A 25585-nucleotide genomic window follows, 5' to 3' on the forward strand; every position below is an offset into this window, starting at 1 on the left:
GCTGTGGTTTTTCTCTCCCCCCCCCCCCGCCCCCCCACCAGCCCTGATCATTGATACTCACCCAGCACCTAACAAGAATAAGATGCCCGCCACCAGTCACAAAAACAGCACTCACCGTTAACACAGAGCAAAAGTGGTGCGTTTAGCATCAGGTAATAGAGAATATTGGCGATCCCGCGATTTTCCATTTCATAGAGAGTTTTAATGTACAGAACAAACGCCAGCTAGTTGTTAGATCTGGAGCCCTCTGGAGCGCTGCAATCCCATCTCAGTTAACAGAGCCTCACTCGCCAAGGTTACAGATGTGGACCACCAGACCCGGCACCGCTGGATTGAAGAGCAACAACGCGATCGACAACTTGCTCGGACCTCTCTCTCTCTCCCTCTCTCTCTCTCTCTTCGATTTATTCCTGGTATTGGAAGGCAGTCTCTGGTGTCTGAAGCAAGTCGCCCCACTCTCACAAACACGTCTTGCTTGAATTCATCTTCGGGAAAGAGGTGTGATCAGAAACACCCCGTTACTTGCCCCACCAGGAAGGGCTTGGATGTGACCGCAGCGAGCTGGGGGCAGGGGAATGACTGCGAGCTGCACTGCTGAACACCCATTCCCGGGCGAACCGACTCTCTGATTCCCCCCCCCACCACCCCAGACAGCAAGAGCTCACCCAGCCTGTCCTCCAGCAGGGTCTCCGTGGGGAGGTGTGTAGGGGTGGGGGCTCTCACCGAATGGGCTCTCTCTCTCTCTCTCTGGTTGCTGTTTGTGAATTGGTGGGATTTAGCGGCAGGAGGTGGGGGTATAGAGGGCTGCCCGGCACCTCCAAATAACAGCAACAGCAGCAGCAAGCGCGCTACCACCCAGATCACACACGGACTGGAAAACCTCAGCCAACAGGCAGCCAGAAGAGAGAGAGAGAGAGAAACAGAGACAAGCTCGATCGGCTCCCAAATCAACAGCCTCCAGAAACTAGTGGGACAATGAATAAAACTGACGTGTCACGCAATAGACTGAGCAGCAAGAAGCCCAGAAGAGCCCCCAGTTGCAAATTCTGTCACTGGCGCCATATGTCCCGAGCACACATTACACCCACAGCAAATATCTGCCAGTCAGGGTGTGTGTGTGGTGGCGGGGGGGTGGGGGGGTGGGGGACATTACACACACATGCTCTGGGAAGGTGCATCCTGAATGGTGTTGCATTAAAGATCCTGATAGCCCCCTCCCCCAGGTAATAATAAGACCCATGCCTCCGCCTTGGATTCCACTTTAATCCCAAATGAATTGACCGCAAGGATTTAGAGGGCGAATTTCAATCTGACTTTTGTTTACCCGAGGGTCATGTAAAGGGACATTGCTCTTTGAAAGTAGCACGCAGCACTAATGAGGACATTCTCTCGAACCCACCAGCAATTGGAGTTGGATTTTTGGACAGTTGGTGACACAGTGGGCACCCAGTTAACAGATACACCAGTTACAATGCTGCGGCCAAGCCAGAGCTGTTAGTGTTGTTAACTGCGGACAATGTGGTGGAATATAAAATACACCATTCTGATACAATCATGTTTCTAATGAACGCATCTTTGGCCATTCATCTTGCTCCATAGAATTAGTTATCTACGGTCTAGGCCCATTATTGCACAGCACACTACCCAAGCTGTTATATTAACAACTGAACGCATCCCGTCTCTTTAAAGTGCATGGCGCAAACTTGAAACCAGTTAACCATCTTATAAAAGTCTCAGTAATGTACCGTGCGTCTCCGCAAACCTCTCTGTCAGACCGGCCTTTATTTGGGAGACCTCCTTCTCATTTGTTTCAAAGGTCACAAACAACAGTAAGGTCTGCCAACCAAAGCAGAATATCCGATAATTTTGGATTTCCGTGAGTGTTGAATGATTTCACAAATGTCATTCCGTCACCATAAGGGAACGCCATTGAGAACTAACTATAAACTCCAGAGGCTGTTCAATTGAAAAAAAAAACACTTGTCCCACCATTGGATAAGCAGTGCCTCTTCAGGAGCTTTGACAAAGGGTCATCTGGACTCGAAACGTCAGCTCTTTTCTCTCCTTACAGATGCTGCCAGACCCGCTGAGATTTTCCAGCATTTTCCCTTTTGGGTTCTTGTCCCACCTTATCTTGCTCCAAGATGACACCAAGTGCTTGATTCACATTCGGGTCCGCCTGTCTGCCTTTTATTAGTCCTGGGCTATCACACCGGTTGACTGACCTGGGACTTGGCTTCTCTCCCCACAGACGCTGCCAGACCTGCTGAGTATTCCCAGCATTTTCTGCTTTTATTTCAGTTCAGTCTAAATAACGTTTCTCAAACAAAGCAGACATGTACTTGATAACTGGAAGCAAGTGGACTATATCCCTGTTATTTCAGTGTTAACCTCGGGGTCACTTCCAGGGAAACCTGCAGCCAAACTTCTAAAATCCACTGTTTCGCTTTTGTATTTGTTCCCAGTAAAGCTCGTGATATTTTATATTTTCATTCTATTTTTTGATAATTCCCGTTGGGCTATGAATTTTAGAGGACTTGATTTGAAATAACTTCAGAAGCGCAAACGGGCTGATCTACGCGCCGCTGTATTGTCACAGGGACTAATCAGCTGAGCATGAATTCGATAATATATCATCAAGGCTTGGACCGAATGGCCTCCTTCTGCACTCTATAGATTCTATGAATCTAAAGCAGAAACTATTGGAAAAAAAACACCCAGCAGGTCAGGCAGCGTCTGTAGAGAGAGAAAGAGGAAGCTCCGGTTACCTCTTTAGCGTCTTACAATATAACTGGAAGGGGTTAATACCGACTGGTCTTGCTGAATCTTTCCAACTTTGATTTGGCTTCATGCTTGCAGCATCTGCAGTACTTTTGCTTGTCCGTACCGGTTCGCTTTATTTAGTTAGGCTCCATCTAACACATCTGACCAACAACCCACATCTGGATTAAGCTAAAGTGTGGCTCCAATATCCCCTTATCATCAGAACGAAAAAAAACTAGGAATTCGAGAAACTTCGGGAGCTCCCTTTCCAAAGGGAGTTGCAAATTAATTCGTCAAAGTGCAGTTTTAGACAAAAAAATAGAGTTTAAATCAGCACCCTTTTAACTGTGACCTTTAAAAGTGGATCAGTTGAATGATTAATGTGACCATCTTTTAATGCTCCCAGAGCTTTGAGGCAAGCGACAACTGTAAGAGTCTCATAGAATTCCCTTCTTCAATATGAAGGCATCCGTTGCTAAACATTTTTTCTACAGATAACAGCGTTATGGCGCCTTGTCTGTGCTGTTCAGAACTGTGTGTGTGTGTGTATGGGAAGAATCACCAACAGAAGCAGAGAAAGGGAAGCGTTCACTGGCGGCGAGTGGATGCCCGGTAAAAGAACAGGGTGGTGGAGCCGTTTGCTTTGCACAGTTATACTTTATTTCTCGGCAGCCGGTTTTATTGAGTGCACAGATCACGGTCAACAGTTAGTACAGGTCGCAACTTGACTGAGGCGCTGCTCCTCTGGCGTGGAGAGGGGAGGACTGAACCAAAACGAAGTGATGAAAACATTGACAGCTGTGATCACCAGGATCAAACCGGTTACAATATTATTCAGCAGATGCACTCTGAAAGCAAAGAGTAAAGAGCTAGGAATCAAATACATCAAGGTCATGGCGGGATACATGCTGACTTTTTTTTAACACTGAATGTCAGCTTGAAGAATGGAAGCTCTCGTACCTACTAAATCCGTCCCATCACAAGAGTGAGGCACTGTAACCAGTTGCAGCATTTCCTTATGATAGCATTTAGTGCTGACCGATTCGGTGGTGGATCCACTGGAAGGGACAATGGGGGTGGGCAGGGGGTCATTATCCCCCACCCTACCACCCCACCATCACTGGGTGGTTGGTTAATGAGGCTTTGGGTGACTGTCCCCATTTTGCTCCCAGGTGCAGCCATGTGCAATGAGTAATCCCAACCCAATCTCTGTGAGATTTGGATACACAGCACAAACCTATGCACAACTCGGCAAAAAAAGCATTAAATGAACAGTTTCACTAAGAGGGATTGTCAGATATCTCGCTGGAAAACCTCAATCTGTGGTTGAATGAAACAGGGATTTTTGGGGGGTTTTAGGGACATTGTTGGAGTGGTGTAGCTGAAGTTCATAAGGGTGATTTTCCTAACTCCTTGTCACTCCAGAACACTAAATATTGTTCAGTTCAGAAAGTGGCAGCATATGTTTTCATCGAGTCTCTATCCTTTGATGATGCCCTTGGCTCGGGAGGGTAGAGTTTGATCTGGGCCTTCAATAGATGCAGGCCTGACAAAAGCATATGAGTGTGGCGAGAGAGGGGCGTCAGAAAACATGGCACTTTGCCTGCTGATGGACCATTGCCAGCTCAAAGATCCATGGGGATCTAAGGACAGAGCTCCTGGAGTACTTTGCTCATACTTAACATAGAATGGGAGGAAAAGCAGGAAAACCATCTCTTCATTGTTCACCAGTTACTTGCTATACTTATCCTGAGAATGCTTTTAGGAATTGCCTGATATGGCTACTAGGTCATCAAAGTACGGCAGTATTTTTAAGCAGAGAGCAGATGTAATTTGCAAGTCCACAATGGAGGAACCTGTGCAGTGACCTTGTGAAAATGTCTTGACAAATCTTTATAATTTTACTACAAATAATACACAAAGTTCTTCCCCTATAATTAAAATGTTCCCAACCCTCAAAACTAGTCAGCCACAAAACCCTAGCAATGTCACCACAATAAATAAATCAATATGTAATAGCATTACTTAATGTGATTAAGCACGTACTGTTATATTTGCTCATGCATTGAGACACAAAAACAGTTTAGTGGCATCACTAAAAATATTAAATCAGGTCTATCTTCTGCATCTAATTTAAATTGGCAGAACCTCTATCAGCTTCATTTAATAAATAATTTAATTTCCGACACAATTCAAAGGATATCTAGTGCATCCACTTGCAAGATTTCTCATTCTAGGCTCCATTAACACAGCAATTGTTTTACAAACACCCTGGAGTGAAACAGTAGCTTTATGCTGAGACCACAGTTAAATGATTTACATGTCCAAATACAAAGCAGTAAAAAGCTGGGAGATATAGCCGGGTACCCACTTAGCTGAAAATTGCAGTAAAATTCTATCGCAGTGATAAAATTATTATGTGAATACTCTGATATCAAAAGTCTTACTGAGGTTTTGATAAAGTGAACGAGCTGTGAACCGGATTATCTCTGTCTCCCTCTTTCTCACTCTAATATTTGAATGGAGTCCATGGAACTTGTTGGTGTGAAGTAATATGCAGGTTGCTCAAAGTAATTTTCTTCTTGAGATATACTTCAACATCCTTTAGAAAAAGTTTATGATCTAAACTTAGTTCAAAAGCCAATTATCCTGCACAGGCAGGCAGGAAATACCAAGAGACCTGTAATTGCTAACATTTTCACTGATCCAAAGTTTCACATTATTTCAGTCCAGCACTTGAAATGTCCATCTTAAAATGGATGGGCGTATTGCATGAGGTGGTAATGATGTGATGATATTATACACATCACTTTCCATTGTTCTGGCTCATTACTGCTGAATTTAAAGTATGTCTGTGTGGAGCAAGTGTTTAGCATTAATTGGTGGTGAGGGTAGAAATTTGTTAAGGGGACAGCAGGTATTTTTATAATGGTCGCAAGCCAATTGTCATCGATCTTTGTACTATTGATTTATGTTTTTGGGGTTACATTCACCTTGCATCTTGCCTAATCCTTTGTTCTAACTGTTTTCTCTGACCAGAGTGTATTGAGACTAGCACAATAAAATGGCCCACTGGCCTTGCTTGTGGGTGGCATGGAGGCACAGTGGTTAGCACTGCCGCCTCACAGTGCCAGGGATCCAGTTTCGAATACCGACTTGGGTCACTGTCTGTGTGGAGTTTGCATGGTCTCCTTGTGTTGCATGGGTTTCCTCCGGGTGCTCCGGTATCCTCCCACAGTCTGAAAGATGTGCTGATTAGGTGCATTGACCCGAACAGGCATCGGAGTGTGGCAACTTAGGGGAATTTCACAATAACTTCATTGCAGTGTTAATGTAAGCCTTCCTTGTAACTAATAAATAAACTTTACTTTGCTTTCAGTTGCTGCCTGTCTCAGTACAGTAATTATGGAATAATGGTACCCTTCGATTGTACTCAGCAAAATGCAGCCTGTTTGGTAATAGTTGGCTTCTTTTTTGGAGCAGCAGCAAAAACAATGAAGTGGCAAATTGGAGGCACCACAGATTAAATAAAATTCAATAATTGATAATAGTTACACTTGATTGTGCATACTTAATCCCAAAATCTGCACATTCAACATTTAAAATGTGGTATATGTTAAAATTTGCAAACACAGCTTTGTACCAGAATTGAAATAAAACTAGTATAATGTGGAAACACAGCAAAAAAACATTTATTGAGGTTTAGGATGCTGTGCAGTATTAATTTTTAAAATTTTATTCAGGTGACTGCTAACACAGTGAACAAGGGCATTTTCATATATACATTGATGTCAATGTTAATAATATTGCACAGCATGATTTCAATGCTTTGGAGATTTTGGTGAACGCAATTATGGGTACAATCTGTTGTCCTACCTCTTAGTAAGTGTAATTTTATTCTAACATTTTAATGTGCCTTAAGTTTAGATATTGCTAATTTTCAAAGCCTATAGTTGGAGTTAACTGGGCAATGGCATGAGGAAATTATTGTTAACTTGCAATAGGATGGCACGGTAGCACAGTATCACTGCTGCCTCACAGTGTCAGGGACCTGGGTTCAATTCCCGGCTTGGGTCACTATCTGTGTGGAGACTGCACGTTCTCTGCGTGTCTACTGGATTTCCTCCAGGTGCTCCGGTTTCCTTCCACAGTCCAAAAGACGTGCTGGTTAGGTGCATTGGCCATGCTAAATTCTCCCTCAGTGTACCCGAACAGGTGCTGGAGTGTGGAAACTAGAGGATTTTCACAGTAACTTCATTGCAGTGCTAATGTAAGCCTACTTGTGACACTAATGCTTAAACTTTAAACATTTTGTGCTACTTAGCTCGCCATACCTTGAGTCACCGAGGCAATGACTAAATTTCCTTGTTAATGTCAAATACATTGTTATTGATATAGCAGCAAACATGAACTGCTGTTTAAGAACTCATGGGATGTGGGCATCGCTGGCCAAAACAGCTTTAATTGCCCATCCCGAATTGGCCAAGAAAAGATGGTGGTGAGCTGACTTCTTGGACTGCCGCAGTCCATGTGGTTTAGGTACATCCACTGTTTCTATCATTCCATAAAACACATCCAATATTCAAACACAAGTGCTTTCTTTTCTTGTCACAGGTGGACAGAATGGTGAAGAAGGCATTCGGCATGCTTGGTTTCATCGGTCAGAACATTGAATACAGGAGTTGGAATGTCTTGTTGAAGTTGTATAAGACATTGGTAAGGCCACACTTGGAATACTGTGTGCAATTCTGGTCACTCTATTATAGAAAGAATATTATTAAACTAGAAAGAGTGCTGAAAAGATTTACTAGGATGCTACCGGGACTTCATGGATTGAATTATAAGGAGAGGCCGGATAGACTGGGACTTTTTTCTCTGGAGTGTCGGAGGCTGAGGGGTGATCTTATGGAGGTCTATAAAATAACGAGGAGCACAGATCAGCGAGACAGTCAATATATTTTCCCAAAGGTAGGGGAGTCTAAAACTAGAGGGCATAGGTTTAAGGTGAGAGGGGAGAGATACTAAAGTGTCCAGAGGGGAAACTCTTTCACACGGAGGGTGGTGAGTGTCTGGAACAAGCTGCCAGAGGTGGTAGTAGAGGCGGGTACAATTTTGTCTTTTAAAAAGCATTTAGATAGTTACATGGGTACAATGGGTATAGAGGGATATGGGCCAAATGCTGGCAATTGGGATTAGCTTAGGGTTAAAAAAAGGGCGGCATGGACAGGTTGGGCCAAAGGGCAAGTTTCCATGCTGTAAACCTCTATGACTCTATCTTTAAAAATATCTTCCCCCCACCCCTTTCTCTCCTGAATAACGATTCTGCCCTGAAGAAGCCTTTCAAATATAATTTCTTTCAGTGAGGTACAATTTCTTCACATGCCAGATATTTTATCAGTGATTTTGGCCTTAACGGTAATTTTATATTTTTTCGATGACAGTGGCAAAAGTTGCTGACCATTTATTTTCTTCAGATGTTGCAGTATGAAAGTATTCCTGCATCACCATTACAGTGTTATACATTGTCCAGATATCTAGGGGTCGATTTTGACAGAGCTTTCTTGAAGAAAATTGTTCATCTAAAAAACTTAAGGACACAAATAGAGCCTGAAGGCCTTTTTATAAATTTCACAAAGTCTAAAACAAAACTACAATTATGGAACATGCAGAATGTATTTTAAATAACTGCTCAATAGTTAATTATTTTTGATCACAAAGGTTGCAAAAATAAATGAACAAAAGCAAACACTATTATGTGACAAATTATTCTTTTTATGGGTTGTGGTGATATTACTTTATCAAATACAGACAATTATCTGTCAACTCATTTGTGTTGTATCCAGCAATCACCAGAAACTGAACTGGACTAGCCATTATAAATATTTTGGCGACAAGAGTCAGTCAGAGGCTCAGAACTCTGTAATGAGTAACTCACCTCCTGACTCCCCAAAGCCTGTCCCCAATCCACAAAGCACAAGTCAGGAGTGTGATGGAATACTCTCCATTCTCCTGGATGAGTGCAGCTCCAACAACACTCAAGAAGTTCAACACCATCCAAGACAAAGCAACTAGCTTGATTGGCACCTCATGCACAAAATTCAATCCCTCCATCACCAATGAATAGTGGCAGCCATGTGTATCATCCACAAGATACACTGCAGGGACTCATCAAGGCTCCTGAGACAGCACCTTCCAAACCCACAACCACTACCATCTAGAAGGGGAAGGTAGCAGGTACATGGGAACATCACTACCTGAAGTTCCTCTCTGAACCACTCACCATTATGACTTGGAAATGTATTGCTGTTACTTCACTGTTGCAGGCTCAAAACCCTGGAACTCCATTCTTTACAGCACTGTGAGTGTATCCACAATACATGGACTGCAGTAGTCCAAGAAGGCAGCGTGTCACCTCCTTTTCAAGGGCAATTAGGGATGGGTAATAAATGCTGGTCTAGCCAGTGACACCATATTCCATGAATGAATAAAATAAGTTTTAAGTTAGGTTTCCTGATTATAACTCTGCTCTTCCCATCCCCCACCGCCCAACACCCCCCCCCCCCCCACAAATACTGCTACCATCTCAACATCAACAGCTCCCATATCCCACCATTGTATGTATTGGGGGAATTGACTTGCAAACTGGATGCTGTATCCATTCCTTGAAAACCTCAAAACATGTAAAACCAGCCTTAATCTTAAGGTAACAAAGTTACCATGTTGACAAAAGGTAAGAATTAACATAACAGTGACACGTGCAATAAATGAAAAACACATTGCCGCTAAGCATGGCCCCACTCTGACTATTAAACATTATCCGATGCAAACAGCAGTTACTCAGCTACTGGCTGTCTTTAACCTCATACATTTGTGTTTCTGCTTTTTACAGCCTCATAATTTCTTTTCTCATTCCTGGCAGGCATAGCTCACTGTCACAAATACTTCTCCCCGTTTCAAATAGCTTTTTGCTGTTTTTCACATAGATTTTCTTTCTGATCCGGACGACCACATTCCACACAACCAGAAAGGTTATCTTCCTACTCCAGGCTGCCATTCTCTGTGATTACGCAGTTCTGAGCCCAGTCATTCGCACTTCCAATTCCCACACAGTTTCCCTTCTGGGCCATTAGCAGTCATTCTTTCTGTCTGCACACAACCCGACTTACCTTTCAGCACTACTCCTGACAGAACCAGACTTATTTTTGTTCTAGGAATGTAGTTTCTTGGCTAATGTCCAGCATCTTTTCCTGCTTCGGACAGACAGTGTAACATCATAAGCAGCTTTTTCAAAAATTCTTTTTTGAACTCACTGGTGCTCATTGTGCATTGCCAATGTCAATCTTTGCTTCAGCCTCTCTGAATTAATAAACTTATTCTTTTACCACAATTCTAATGTAAGATATAGGAGCATAATTAGGCCAATTGGACCATCGAGTCCGCTCTGCCATTCGATCATGGCTGATATGCTCCTCATCCCCATTTTCCTGCCTTCTCCCCATAACCCTTCAACCCATTATCAATTAAAAATCTGTCCAACTACTTCTTAAATTTACTCACTGTCCCAGCATCCACCGCAATTTGGGGTAGCGAATTCCACAGATTCACAACCCTTTGGAAAAAGTAGTTTCTCCTCAACTCTGTTTTAAATTTGCCCTTTTCTAAGACTATGACCTCTCATCCTAGAATGCCCCACAAGAGGAAGCATCCGCTCCACGTCTATTTTATCCATACATTTTATCATCTTGTATACCTCAATTTGATCTCCCCTCATTCTTCTAAATTCCAGCGAGTATAGGCCTAAATTGTTCAATCTCTCTTCATATGACAAACCCCTCATCTCTGGAATCAATCTCGTGAACTTCCTCTGAACTACCTCCAACGCCACTATATCTTTTCCCACATAAGGGGACCAAAAGTGTGCACAATACTCCAGGTGCGGCCGCACCAATGCCTTGTATAGTTGCAACAATACTCCCTTACCTTTTATATTCTATTCCTTTAGCTATAAATGCCAACATAGTTCTCTGACAAAAAAATAGACTCTGCAACTGGACTAGACCTTCTAAGAATAAATTTCACGCAAAAGATTTGATTGCCTATGAATTATGAGGTCAGGTCACATGTATAAATGGTTTCTTGTTCAGTTGGTTTTTGAGGAATAGTTCCCGCTTTGATAAACTGTTTAAACTCTGCTGTAAAACAAAACTAGGGGCAAAGAAGATAAAAATTAACCATAGCATGATATTTTCATTTTATTTTTGATGTCAAAGACCAATTTTATGTTAAATACCATAATTTCTGCTGAAGAGAATGCTACCAATCATATACACTTAATGGAAAGTAATATGATCATTTTGGATAACATTTGATCAATAATTGATAACAAACATGGCAAATGGATTGTTTTGATTCAAAATGCTAGTCATAAAATTAAAAAGAAAGCTAAATGGTATCATGCTGACATGGTTATTTGAAAGAATGTTTCCAGTTTTGCAAAATTTGGATTAAATGAAACATTGTGAATGTGCGAGAGCTTCAATTTCTAGGTTTCCAGATCAACAACAACCTGTCCTGATCCCTCCATGCCGACACTATAGTTAAGAAAGCCCACCAATGCCTGCACTTTCTCAGGAGGCTAAGGAAATTCAGCATGTCCTATATGACTCTCACCAGTTTTTACAGATGCATATAGAAAGCATCCTTTCCGGATGTATCACAGCTTGGTATGGCTCCTGCTCTGACCAAGAACGCAAGAAACTACAATGGGTTGAGAACATAGCACAGTCCATCACGCAAACCAGCCTCCCATCCATTGACTCCATCTACACTTGCTGCTGCCTCAGAAAACCAGCCAGCATAATCAAGGATCCCACGCACCCCGGACATACTCTCCTCCACCTTCACGCGGCACGGTAGCACAGTGGTGGGCGGCACGGTAGCACAGTGGTTAGCACTGCTGCTTCACAGCTCCAGGGTCCCAGGTTCGATTCCTGGCTCGGGTCACTGTCTGTGTGGAGTTTGCACATTCTCCTCGTGTCTGCGTGGGTTTCCTCCGGGTGCTCCGGTTTCCTCCCACAGTCCAAAGATGTGCGGGTTAGGTTGATTGGCCAGGTTAAAAATTGCCCCTTAGAGTCCTGGGATGCGTAGGTTAGAGGGATTAGTGGGTAAATATGTGGGGGTGGGGCCTGGGTGGGATTGTGGTCGGTGCAGACTCGATGGGCCGACTGGCCTCCTTCTGCACTGTAGGGTTTCTATGATTTCTATGATTTCTTCTGTCGGGAAAATAATACAAAAGTCTAAGATCACGTACCAACCGACTCAAGAACAGCTTCTTCCCTGCTGCCATCAAACATTTGAATGGACCTACCTTATATTAAGTTGATCTTTCTCTACACCCTAGCTATGACTGTAACACTACATTCTGCACCTTATTTCCTTCTCTATGAATGGTATGCTTTGTTTGTATAGCACGCAAGAAACAATATTTTTCACTGTATACCAATACATGTGACAATAATAAATCAATTCAAATCAAAAAATGGGAACATTTACATTACTTGGTAATTTTTTTTGAGTGTTCCAATGATAATTTAACACAAAAATGCCTAAGTGTAAGTTTATATTTTCTTCCAATTTTGAATAGCGTTAAATACGTTAATCTGAATCCTAAGCTAAACTGTGAAGAAGATGCCTGATCCTGTCAGATTATAATCATGGCTCAGAGTTTTCATTGGGGTGCAAGTGTTAATCTGTGCTGAATTGTAATTGTGCTGAAAATTTCACTTGATTTCCAAAATTAAGTTACAGTTCAAGTTTCTGTTCAAACTCATTTGCATAAGCAGCTTCACAAAGATGACTTCACATAAAGTGCAGCGCAAAATGGGCAGCTTTCTTGAATGTAATTATGTAATTGTATTATTTTTCTTGCACCCAGAGTATTCCTCGATGTACTTAAGAGTGGTAACCTGGTTCAGCTTTATTGAGGCAGCTGAAAAAGGATTTATCACCAAAAGAAGCATTTCCAATGAGTTTAGTCCAGCACCTGAAGTGAGTAACTAGATTTTAAATAGCTGAAAGTGGTGTTAAAAAAAACTATACAAACCATTTACTAGGTTTGGTGGTGTACAGTAGCAGTTCATTTATATATTAAATTGTTCTGATGTTTGAAAACATTTAAAAGACATCCATTAGTGCCCATGTGCCTAAAAATGCAGCTTAGTGTGAAGACTCACCTTGAAAGCTTGCAAATTGGCACAATTAGCAACAACATATTGTGCTCATTACTTCGATCTGTGGGCATGGCTAGCTTTGTGGGCAGGGCCAACCTCCCGTGTGATGTTTTTTTAAACCAGTGCTAAAATTGCCGGAACATAACTTTTTCCTCAGATTCTGTGATCTTTTGCATTGGTTTGGCTGATTTCATGGGAATTGCAATGGAAACATCCGTACTGTAATTTTACCCCCTCCTTCTTACTTAGCTATTCCACTGACATACGCATCACCTGAGAAATTTCTTGTCTGCTTTAAGTTAAATCTGAATATATTGGCTATCAAGTGAAAGATGAGATAAATCTTCAAAGAGCAAGCTGCATATATATGGTAAGAACCAATATACCTGTCACTGAGCCTGCGCTCTGGATCATCGCATTCTATGTTCTTTGATCCTTTATAAATTAACAGGGCTGCAACAATCAACTGAAGTATGATGGAGATGCACTGAAAAACAACACATGTTAACATTGGACAAAACATGTACAGTAGTGTGTGACATTATAGAAAACCCATTATATTATTTAACATTAATCACTCCAGATATAAAAATGGTTTATCACTGATGCATAATTAAATTTAACATAACGTCCTTGAAGCATTTTTAAACACACCATTGTTTTATTTCAAATGATGTGTTTTTCTGTGAATACACGTCTTGCAAGTAAACAGCTTAAGAGGAAATTGGGCTGACTTACATGACAATTTAATTCATTTTAAAAAGGTTATTCAACAAATGCTGAATAACTGAACCCCTTCTGCTTCAAACCTCTCAATAAACAAAGGGCAATCACTGATTCTTTACTGTAACTGGGTCTTAGTAAATAGAACCAAATCAAATTTTCTTGAACAGAATGTTTGGAGATATGGGTGATACTGACAATTCTGCATTTATTACCCATCCGTAAATGCCATTGTAATTGTTTTTCCAACTGACTGAAATCCCTCAGCAATCCAGAGGGGATTAAGAGTTTAGCATATAGCATAGGACTGATGTCATGTGTAGATCAGAACAGGTAAGGGTGCAAATTTAATTCCCCAGAACACTGATCAAATACTTGTGCTTTTATAACAATTCAGCAGCTCCGATGATCACCTTTTTGGTTCTATCCCACAAATGACAGGATTTTACTAAATTCAGTTGCACAATTTGCTGTGATAGGTTTCGGAATTATGATCCTGATTTACCAAAAGTCATTACACTACCATAAATGTGGGGGGTGATTCTCCCATCGTGACCCGCAACTTTTCTGGCAGGTCGGGCTGGGAGATGCGTATCGTCAGCCTTTTTGCGCATGCGCCGGGAATGCACGCGCATCTCCCAGAGCCGGAGAAGAGTCAGAGTCCAGACCACGCTGGAAACCAACGGGAAGAGAGGTAAGTCATTTGAATTTTTTTTAATGTAGCTTAAATATGTTTAGCATTTAATTAACAGGAACTTACCGGTCCCGATTGAATCTCCCACCCCATCAGGAGTACTTCATTCTGGCGGGGTTTAGAGTAGCTCCCCACATTCAGGGAACTAGCGAGACACCCCGCCAGAATGAAGGGGGGCAATTGGGGCCCCCCATGAGGTTGGGCGGTGAGGGGGTGATGCCCCCTGGGCATGGGCACCCTGGCAGTGCCAGCCTGTGACCCTTGGCACTGCCCAAGGGGCAAAGTGACCATGCCCTGGGGGCATTATCCATCGGGCATTAGGCAGTGCCAAGAGGTCGGGGCCTATTGTGGGCCAAGCCTAGGGGCAATTGGTGGGGGTGGGGGGTCCCGCTGCCACTCTGCATGGGGATCGCTCTGGGCTGGAGGGAGGCCAGCGATTGGGGTGGGCTGTAAAGGGGGGGCGGGGTGGTGATCTGCCGATGGGGGCCTGCCTCCCGGGGGCAACGATCGAGCTGGCCAGCAAATGGGGAGACTGACAGAGCGGAGCCACTGCGCATGCGCAGAGTTCCAGAACTGTCAGATTCCGGCGTGAATAGGCCCCGCCCCCTGGGTTTTTAATGAGATTCACGATTGGGACTTCTGCAGTGCACAGAATGGGGAGATTCGAGTGTGAAGTTGAACTGAGAAAACAGTCGTGATCTAGAACAGTTTTCCCATCAATTCGGCACTTTTGGAAGACTCACCCCCCGTGATTTCCAATGTTGTAATGTTGAATTCACAGTTTTCAGAAAAAAACGGTGATTTTCTTTCAATAGTTTTTAAAAATATAATTCCTACTGTGCAGAAGGAGGTCATTCAGCCCCTCATGTCTGCACCGACTCTCTGAGAGAGCATCTTACCCAGGCCCACGTCCACGCTATCCCTGTAACCCCATGTATTTTTCATGGCTAATCCACTCAGCCTACACATCTTTGGACACTAAAGGGCAATTTAGCACAGCCAATCCACCTAACCTGCACATCTTTGGACTGTGGAAGGAAACCAGAGCACCCAGAGGAACCCCACACAGATATGAGGAGAATGTGCAAACTACACACAGTCACCCAAGAATGGAATTGAACCCAAGTCCCTGGTGCTGTGAGGCAGGAGTGCTAACCACTGTGCCACTCTGCTGCTGTACTGCCACATAGATCCTAAACAGTAGGTTGTGAAGCCACATGAGCAGCGTTATATAATAGAATATTTCACATACCAACAGAGCAAATAGGAAATAGTAAAACTGTATTCCTGGGCCTTGTTGCAGGAGATGTTTCATCTGTGATGCGTTTGCAGTAAATAGGGCTATATCTAGAAAGCCCTGTGCAATGGTCTTTGTTCTGGCGTATGTGTTGATGTTCCTTATTACCTGGAAGAGAAAATAGATGGTAAATACAGTGTATCGTTCCAGAATTTAGTAGAATGACAGATGCTGCAAGAATTCAGAACTAAATTTGGAACAGAATCCAAACTCACTACAATAAAACACCTTAAGCTTTGTTTCTTCGTTTACCCAAAGGTATTTAAATATTATTTCATTTATAGTTCACTAATAAGATAGAAGGAGTGTACGGTATTGGTTTAAGGTCATTAGCATGAATGAAAGAATAGCTGATCATGATGTAGTTATAATAATCATTCATTGACACTGCTTAAGCTGCAAATGAGTCACATTGCTGGTGTAAGTAATGAAAAATTCAGAAATGTTACTGTGGAATGCAGAATACTGCTGCGAAGTGGGTGAATCATATATTCAATCAGACCCATTGGAGTTTAGAAGGATGAGAGGTGATCTTATTGAACCATATAAGATCCTGAAGGGATTTGATAGGCTGGATACTGGGAGGATGTTCCAACTTGTGGGAGAGACTAGTACTAGGAAACAGAACATAGAACATAGAAACATAGAAAAACTACAGCACAAACAGGCCCTTCGGCCCACAAGTTGTGCCGAACACATCCCTACCTTCTAGACCTACCTATAACCCTCCATCCTATTAAGCTCCATGTACTCATCCAGGAGTCTCTTAAAAGACCCTATTGAGTCCGCCTCCACCACCCCTGACGGCAGCCGATTCCACTTGCCCACCACCCTCTGTGTGAAAAACTTACCCCTAACATCTCCCCTGTACCTACCCCCCAGCACCTTAAACCTGTGTCCTCTCGTAGCAGACATTTCCACCCTGGGAAAAAGCCTCTGAGAGTCCACCCGATCTATGCCTCTCAACATCTTATACACCTCTATTAGGTCTCCTCTCATCCTTCGTCTCTCCAAGGAGAAAAGACCGAGCTCCCTCAGCCTATCCTCATAAGGCATGCCACTCAATCCAGGCAACATCCTTGTAAATCTCCTCTGCACCCTTTCAATCTTTTCCACATCCTTCCTATAGTGAGGCGACCAGAACTGAGCACAGTACTCCAAGTGGGGTCTGACGAGGGTCTCATATAGCTGCATCATTATCCCTGGACTCCTAAACTCAATCCCTCGATTGATAAAGGCCAGCACATCATATGCCTTCTTAACCACCTCCTCCACCTGCGGGGCCGATTTCAGAGTCCTATGGACCCGGACCCCAAGGTCCTTCTGATCCTCTATCGTACTAAGAGTCTTTCCCTTTATATTGTACTCCTTCATCCTATTTGTCCTACCAAAATGGACCACTATGCATTTATCTGGGTTGAAGTCCATCTGCCAGTTCTCCGCCCAGTCTTGCATCCTATCTATGTCCCTCTGTAACTTCTGACATCCCTCCAGACTATCCACAACCCCACCAACCTTCGTGTCGTCGGCAAACTTACCAACCCATCCCTCCGCTTCCTCATCCAGGTCATTTATGAAAATGACAAACAGCAAGGGTCCCAGAACAGATCCCTGGGGCACACCACTGGTGACCGACCTCCATTTAGAAAAAGACCCATCTATACCCACTCTCTGCCTCCTTTGGGCAAGCCAGTTCTGGATCCACCAGGCAGCAGCCCCTTGGATCCCATGCCCTCTCACTTTTTCTAGAAGAACATAGAACATTACAGCGCAGTACAGGCCCTTCGGCCCTCGATGTTGCGCCGACCAGTGGAACCAATCTAAAGCCCCTCTAATTTACACTATTCCAATATCATCCAAATATAGTTCAAAAATCAGAGATCTACCGTTTAAGACAGAGAAGTGGAGTTCTTTTTTTCTCACAAAGGATCATTAGTATATGGAATTTTCTTCCCTCGAACGCAGTGGAGGCTGGATCATTGAATTTATTGAAGGCAGATTTTTGATAGACAAGGGAGTCAAAGGTTATGAGGAGCAGATGACAAAGTGAAGTTGAGACTGCAACCAGATAAACTATGATCTTATTAAATGGCAGAGCAGGTTCGATGGGCTGAATAGCCTACTCCTGCTCCTGAGTCTTATGTTCCTATGAGTAAAATGGGATTTTGCAATTTGTGATCTACTGTCAATCTGTTCAACTTTTCTTCATAAGGGATGCCCCGCATCCCAAGATTGATTCTGGTAAGCATTCTCTGAACTACTTCTAATGCGATGAGACTTTCTGGCCTCCCAGCCGCATGTTTTGCGGTGGTGGAAGATGGCTTGCTGCTTGCTGGCGGCGGGATTCTTTGGTCCCACCACTGTCAATGAGATTTCCCTTTGATGTCAGGCCATGCTGCTGTGAAATCCATGGGCAGGGGGTGTGCTGCTGCCAGGACCAGGGAATCCTGCTGGTGTGAACAGCCAGAGAATTCCGGCCTATATTCTTTTTCAAATAAGGAGATCGAAGCTTTATTCCAGATGTGGTCTCATAAAGAGTCCTTACAGCTTCAGTGAAACATCCCTACTTTTATATTCCGTTCCCTTTGCAAGGCCCTGTATGGAAAGGTTTTGAAGCTAATGAAGAAGCGAAAACACGTGACTAAGCAACAGGAATTTGGCCTCTGACAAGCCCAAATTATCCCCCTGAGCATGATTTCTGGTGCAATCACAGCAGAGTAGGATTTCTGTGCACCACCTGAAGGAATTGGCACTGATCTAAGTGAACTTCCTGATGCCAAATAATTATAAATATTTTTGGTATTGCCTGATCCTTATTTGAGAATGCATCATAGAATCATAGAATCATAGAAACCCTACAGTGCAGAAAGAGGCCATCTGGCCCATCGAGTCTGCACCGACCACAATCCCACCCAGGCCCTACCCCCATATCCCTACATATTTACCCACTAATCCCTCTAACCTATGCATCTTAGGACACTAAGGGGCAATTTTAGCATGGCCAATCAACCTAACCCGCACACCTTTGGACTGTGGGAGGAAACCGGAGCACCCGGAGGAAACCCATGCAGACACGAGGAGAATGTGCAAACTCCACACAGACAGTGACCCAAGCCGGGAATCGAACCCAGGTCCCTGGAGATGTGAAGCAGCAGTGCTAACCACTGTGCTACCGTGCCGCCATCATTTGAGGAGTTGGGGAGGAAGGGACAATGAAATAGGGATTAATTGTTGCTGTGATATCAGATAGCATCTTAAAGCCCCAGGCACCCTCCCCAACTACAAACAGGCTGTGCCTCCACTAAGGAAGTTGTGATGACTTCAGCCAGGCTAATGAGGTTGGCTTGCTAGAGTATGAACAAGTTCCTGATGAGTCCTAATTAATGGATAAATCAGGGAGCCTCATGCTCCCTATTTAAAGCAGGTGTGTCAGACTCCTAGCCTGCATTTCAGCAGGGAGTAACTGGAGAGCTGGCTGTGTACAGATGTATGGTGTAAATAAAGTTACTTGGGGACGGGATCTTCGCCTCCGTGGAGTTATTACAGAAGTGAAATTCTAGCCTTACTTTTTAAATTTGTACAGTTGCCAGTTAAACTGTTTGACCCTCCCAATTACCAAGCAATACCGGGAATATGTTGTATTCAAGTGTGAATTATATCCAGCATTACTGAGGTGGTAGTTTTAGGGTTTATGATGCATGATGTAAGTGTCATTCCAACTTCATTTAAAACCGTTGTGTGTATCCTGTGCCAGCCAGGTCTCCCACAAATATCACACCTCGAGTCTGCTGCTGGCTCCTTGGAGATCTGCTGATGAAAGCCGTGAGGAACCCTATCGCTGACGTGCAGGAAAGGTATAACAGAGGCCACATGAGCATCACGGTTATAACTGAGCAAGCAATTGGGGTGTTGAGGATGTGACTCAGGAGCTTGGAGCCCTTCAGTATACAGTGGTCAGGATTTCCAGAAGGGTAGTGATCTGATGTGCCTTACACAACATGGTGCAGCCATGAGGATTGGAGCATCAACAAGATAGAAAGATGAGCAACTTCAGAGGAGAAGGAGCAACAGGAGGAGGGAGGGTGTGGTGAGGGCACAAACAGCTGCACAAATAGGTGCCAGGGATGCCAGGGGCAGCCTCATTCTGCATGCTACAGCTGAGACAGTACAATCATTTGGCACACGAAACCTGGACCCATTGTGCTCCACCTCAGTCTGTAGATATTCAGGTTTGTTGATATGCACATTTAAAATTCAGGTTGCAAGTCACTCTTCCTGAACTCCCTCACTACACTTGGCTGCTGTATGTTGATGAATTCTGGACAGTGCGTGGGTCCGGTTCACTGCAGGTAAAAATCCAGGTCTGGGAAGTGCCTCATAGAATCATACTGTGCAGAAGGAGGCCATTCGGCCCATCAAGTCTGCACTGACAACAATCCCACCCAGGCCCTATCCCATAACCCCATGCATTTACCCCAGCTAATCCCCGTGACACTAAGGGACAATTTAGCTCCTTAAATGTTTCCTAAACAATCTCAATTGGCTTCCCACCATTGCCACCTGGATGGCCAACATCACACTCTGCCTATCGCCTGGGCAAAGGGGCCAGAGGTAGAACACATTGGCAAAACAGCCCAATGGAATTTTTCACTTTTTCTGGCCTGCTTCTAAGCCTGCCTCCAGGACTTGGGAAAACTCCCCCATGGTGTCAGTGGAATCAGTCATCCATTCTTCCATGTTCTTCAAATAACTGTATCATGTTTGATTTCCTCAATACAAGCATTGCTGTGTTGCTGGGAATTCTATTTTGAGGTTTTTGATTTTCTTATGGTGCAAGCACAGCATTTGCAAATTCAATACTATAATAATCTTATTCAGTAGGCTACAGGATGTTTATAATGTCCTATACCTTGGGGAAGCCATCACTTTGTTCAAACTTCAGTTCTTCCTGCTATACAATGTATGTAGTGGGATGTGTGGGAATATCAGACATCAATTACTTTTTTTAATGCAATGACGCAAATAAAACTGTTAACATTGGCTATGTTCCATGTGGCATTAATGTTGAAGGCGGTGGCATTTTTAGTGCAATATGTATTATTGCACCAATAGAACATTCGGGACCAGGGGCACATCTCAGTTCCAATGTCACTGTTTGCCTGTGATGCTCATGCATTGCTTTTCTGTCTCACTCATGTAGCTAACTCTGTTGTGGGGGACGTCCTGCTATGCTTGATTTTTGTGTGTGTTCTGTAACTCCTATATCTCTGCACTTCCTCGGTACCTTCTCCATTTTGCTATCTGCATGGACGTATATTCAACAAATGTCCTATTTCTTTCTGCTGTGGGGCAGAAAACTCCAATTGCCCTGTTTGCTTTTATCACTGTTGTGGTGATATCTTGAGTGTTTAGTTAAAAACTCAGGAATTCTACTGACCTGATGTTAGACTTTTCCTTTTGATTTGCCCTCTCCTGTACTATTCTAAATAATTAAGAACATTTATCAGGATTTGCCTTTAATCAGGCATTAAAAATACTTACTTGATTTAACTTTTGTTCATTTCTGGAACAGTGCTAATTGCAGGCAAAGTAATCCATTAATGCTTTTCATTGCTTTCACACTATTGTGTTTGCCTTTCTACTGTATTGCAAACATTAACAAACATAAGAAAGTATGGCCCCTTCTGATTCCTTGGAAAGACTTCTATGCTGAGCAGTAATAAAATTAAATTGCATTGTTATTAACAATCAAACTGTGATGAATCCAATGGGACATTATTGAAGGCAGATAGCCGTCATCAGTTGTGTCAACAGTGTTCAGATCACATTCAAAGCTACATAGGTATTCCACAAGATATTCTGCAGAATGGTAATTTCAATCCTTGGTTTTAGTTTGTTATGTATGAGCAGTCCTTACACTTAGTACTTCTCCACTGAACGTAAGAAACTGTCCCATCATTTTTAATAAAAAACAAATTTCGCATTTAGTTTCAAATGATGCAATTCCACTTTCTTCCTTAGACAGCGTGGACCAAGCTTTGAAGCCTTGTACAAAATGTCCAATGCTTTTAAACCCAATGTCCTTAGAATTCATCAGCACTTTGAGAGGGTTGATACAAATGCGGGAGGGGAGCTAAGTAATGTCATAATCATTTCTTAGCTTTCTCATTAGCTCTTGATATCTTAATTGTTCGGTAAAATATACATCAATACTTTCCTTCCATTAGTAACTGCGGCAAGTTTAAGAAGTAAATGCCACATATTCCTTCCTTTTTGTGTGATTAAATCGCTCAGTCACATTTCTGACTTGGTTTTACAGGTTATGTTCATGAATGCACATCATCATAGGAACTGCAGAAACTGTTTCTGTTCAAAATAATCCTAATTTCTTCATTTTCTTGCTGTTAAATTACATTCTGTAGCAAAGCGGCATGGTGGCATAGTGGTTAGCACTGTTGCGTCACAGCGCCAGGGATCCAGGTTCGATTTCTGGCTTGGGTCACTGTCTGTGTGCAGTCTTCATCTTCTCCCCGTAACCGCATGGGTTTCCTTCGGGTGCTCCGGTTTCCTCCACAGTCTGAAAGACTTGCTGGTTAGGTGGCTTGGCCATGCTAAATTCTCTCTCAGTGTACCCGAACAGGTGCTGGAGTGTGGTGACTAGGGGATTTTCACAGTAACTTCATTGCAGTGCTACTGTAAGTCTACTTGTGACAATAATAAATAAATAAACAAAGCAAAAGCTTGTTCAATACATTTTTGGGCAGCAAATTGAACAGATACTGTGCATGATACCTATGCTATCATGGACTCTGCCATACACATAACAAACTAATCATCAAAACTTTCAAGACAACACAAACTGCAAGAACTTTGCTCAGAAGATGCCTTAAAAGATTAATTGTGAAAGGTCAAATAATTAGTTACCTGCGACAAGTCCGACTTATTTCCATCATCTGAATGATTTGGTAATGGTTTCATTGGAAACATATGTCTGATAGCAAGTACTTATTCAATTCTAACAAGCTAGGTTACCTTTGCTCATTATTACAAAGCTTGCAGGTCTACACTTGACATTCTCTGGGATTCAGCAATGCCAGTTGCCCTCATAAGGAGGCCTCACTTTCCTTACAATCAGTATCATTCTTTTACTGCCTAGGTTATCCTGAACTTTACCAAGAGTACAAAAGCTACAAAGTTAGGTTAAACACCGGTTTGGCGTCATCTGGAGTATTGCGTTCATTTCTGGGCATCACACTTTAGGGAAGATGTGAAGGTAGTGGAAAGGGTGCAGGAAAGATTCTTGAGAGTGGTTCCATGAGAATTTCAGTTATGGAGATGGACTGGAGAGTTTATGACTGTCCTCCTTGGTGAAGGGAAGGTTGAGAAGCGATTTGATCAAGGTGTTCAAAATAATGAAGGATCTGTGCAGAGTAGGGGGAAACTGTTCTCATTGATGAAAGGATTGGGAATGAGAGGGTGCAGATTTAAGCTAATTGGCAAAGAGGCAATGGGGGCATGAGGAAAAACCTTTTCATGCAGTTAGGGGCTAGCATCTGGAATGCACTGTCTGAGAACATGGTAGGTTCAATCCAGGCATTTAAAAAAGAATTGGATTATTATTTGAAAAGGAAGAATGTGCAGGGCAATGGGGAGAATGTGGATAAGTGGCATTAGATGAATTGTGAAATAACTCCTCAGAGGCTCGTGTCCCTTTACCAGATTCCCTTTATTTACAAACTCTATTCCACTCCTAGGCCGTGATCTTAGCAGCCATTCACGCCAAGCTCCCACTGCAGGAAAGTCAGAGAATTTGGCACTCAGACAAATCTCCATTCACTGCACTGGGATGGGAAAATCCCGCTGGCATGAACAGCCGTAACATTACGGCTCTAGAGTGCTTCAGGCATAAAGTCAGAATCGGGAGTGCCAGTGGACTTGATACTCCCATATTTATATATAGGTAAGACTCCCTGATTGGGCAGGCCATTACAACCAATCTTTTTGGCCACCCAAATAAACAAAATCAAATGAACAAGGGGACAAATTAAAATGAGCAGCTTCCAAGAGGAGGGGAACCGTCCAAAACAAAAGACAAAGTGGCAAGGAAACTTAAAACATCAAATCAAAATGTGATTAAAGGGGTGAAAGGCCATTACAACCTCAATCAGGGAGCTCACACTCCAAGAGGCTAACCTCATGGGCCTCGTTGAAGTCATTAGTCATTACAAATTGCTCCTTCAGAGAGACAGCTGAAAGGCCTCCCTCTGTGCTGTAACCCTTCTATGAATTTATGGGTGGGATTTTCCAGCCCTGCCCGCCTCAGGACCAGAAATTTCCGCCTGTGGTCAATGGACCTTTCAATGGATCATGAAATTGTCCATCCCATCCGTGAAGATTCCTCTAGTTGATGGGACCGGAAGATTTATCCTTATGATTCTATTGTCTCATTAAACAATAACTTGACTGAAGGTCTGCAACAATGGAATCTCCATGGTGTCTATTAGATAAAGTGCTCTCACCAAAGAAACAATGTACAATGCTCATTGCCTGCCCATGGTCCATTCTAAGCCATTCCCTTGACTATTTATTTTTAGTGGTGGTTTGCCATTGTCTTCCGCTCTCAGGGGCAGGGCAAGGAGCCAGGTCCCAAGTCTACCTCAGCCAGAATTGCAATAGATCTTGTGCTATTGGTGTTAGTCTGAATCATATGCTAACCATCAAGCCATCTGATCAACCAGCACTCATGGAATATATAAATGAAACTGAATAAAATTCTCTAACAAAATGCATCTATCTCCTACCATTTCACTTACACTAAAATACCAAGCCACACATCATTACCACTGTTCTGTGTGGAACCCACTTAATTACTAATTACCAGCTACCACTTAGAAGGTATTACATGTTAATTACTTGATGGTGTGCTCTGTCATATTGGAAGGTGAGATTCTTGTCACTGCCTCAGACCCAGTGACTAGAGATTGAGATCCATGTCTGCCTGTTCCAGTTTACCTCTTTCAGTGCAGACATTCTTTCCCTGAGTTCTGCAAAACAGGAGCATTATTAAGAATAATAGTGGGATCTGTAAAGAATAAGATTCACTCCATGTGAGGGTGACCCATGTATTGGAACTGGAAACTGCACTGCACTTGCCTTTTGGCAAGTTACCCTTCCCTGTAACTTTCAAAATTAAGTGGAGCAAGATAAGGGTGGTACAGTGGCACAGTGGTTAACACTGCTGCCTCACAGCTCCAGGGACCTGGGTTCGATTCCCGGCTTGGGTCACTGTCTGTGTGGAGTTTGCACATTCTCCTCGTGTCTGCGTGGGCTTCCTCCAGGTGCTCCGGTTTCCTCCCACAGTCCAAAGATGTGTGGGTTAGGTTGATTGCCCCTTAGTGTCCGGAGATGCATAGGTTAGAGGGATTAGTGGGGTAAATATGTGGAGTTACAGAGATAGGACCTGGGTGGGATTGTTATCGGTGCAGGCTCGATGGGCTGAATGACCTCCTTCTGCACTATAGGGATTATATGATATTGAAATCAGAAAGCAGCAGAAGTGGATTGTTTGAATCCACCATAAAGGCTGCACCTTGGGAATGATTTTAACCTGTGCATAGTAAATTGGGGGGTGGGTAGTGAGGGAACAGCAAAGGGGCCCCACAAATTCTGAGAGGAGGCAGCGAAATCCGCGTGAGTTTAGTGGTCACCTTTATTATTCGGTGATTGGCAAGCTGCAGGCACAGGAGATGGTGCAACTGCATAACTTGCCAACTTGGAGATGCAAAATCAGGCAGTGCGGCAGCTCAGTGACTGCAGCAACATAACAGGCAGGACATAACAGGAAAGAACCAACGCTATGTAGCAGAAGCCAACATGAAT

At 43.2% G+C, this 25585-nt stretch overlaps 2 protein-coding genes across 6 annotated transcripts in view; both read right to left on the bottom strand.

Annotated features, from left to right (window-relative positions):
• vstm2b (V-set and transmembrane domain containing 2B) overlaps positions 1-1102 on the bottom strand; it is a 51094-nt gene extending 49992 nt beyond the window's left edge. Inside the window, exon 1 of one of the 5 annotated variants that reach the window (XM_078210246.1) lies at positions 116-1102. In XM_078210246.1, the coding sequence (XP_078066372.1) occupies positions 116-188 (73 nt within the window). In that variant the 5' untranslated portion in view covers positions 189-1102. Of the gene's footprint in view, positions 1-61 lie in introns of all 5 variants that reach the window. The other 4 variants (XM_078210248.1, XM_078210250.1, XM_078210249.1 and 1 more) reach the window with 4 other exon arrangements.
• Positions 1103-3136: 2034 nt separating this feature from the next.
• LOC144492260 (ninjurin-1-like) overlaps positions 3137-25585 on the bottom strand; it is a 129241-nt gene continuing 106792 nt past the window's right edge. Inside the window, exons 4-6 of the mRNA XM_078210253.1 lie at positions 15662-15814; positions 13379-13479; positions 3137-3611 (exon numbers count right to left, since the gene is read on the bottom strand). Of these exons, the coding sequence (XP_078066379.1) occupies positions 3464-3611; positions 13379-13479; positions 15662-15814 (402 nt within the window). The 3' untranslated portion in view covers positions 3137-3463. The remainder of the gene's footprint in view (positions 3612-13378; positions 13480-15661; positions 15815-25585) is intronic.

The sequence above is a fragment of the Mustelus asterias genome, chromosome 4 (genome assembly GCF_964213995.1).
Source record: "Mustelus asterias chromosome 4, sMusAst1.hap1.1, whole genome shotgun sequence".
NCBI classification, from domain to species: domain Eukaryota; kingdom Metazoa; phylum Chordata; class Chondrichthyes; order Carcharhiniformes; family Triakidae; genus Mustelus; species Mustelus asterias.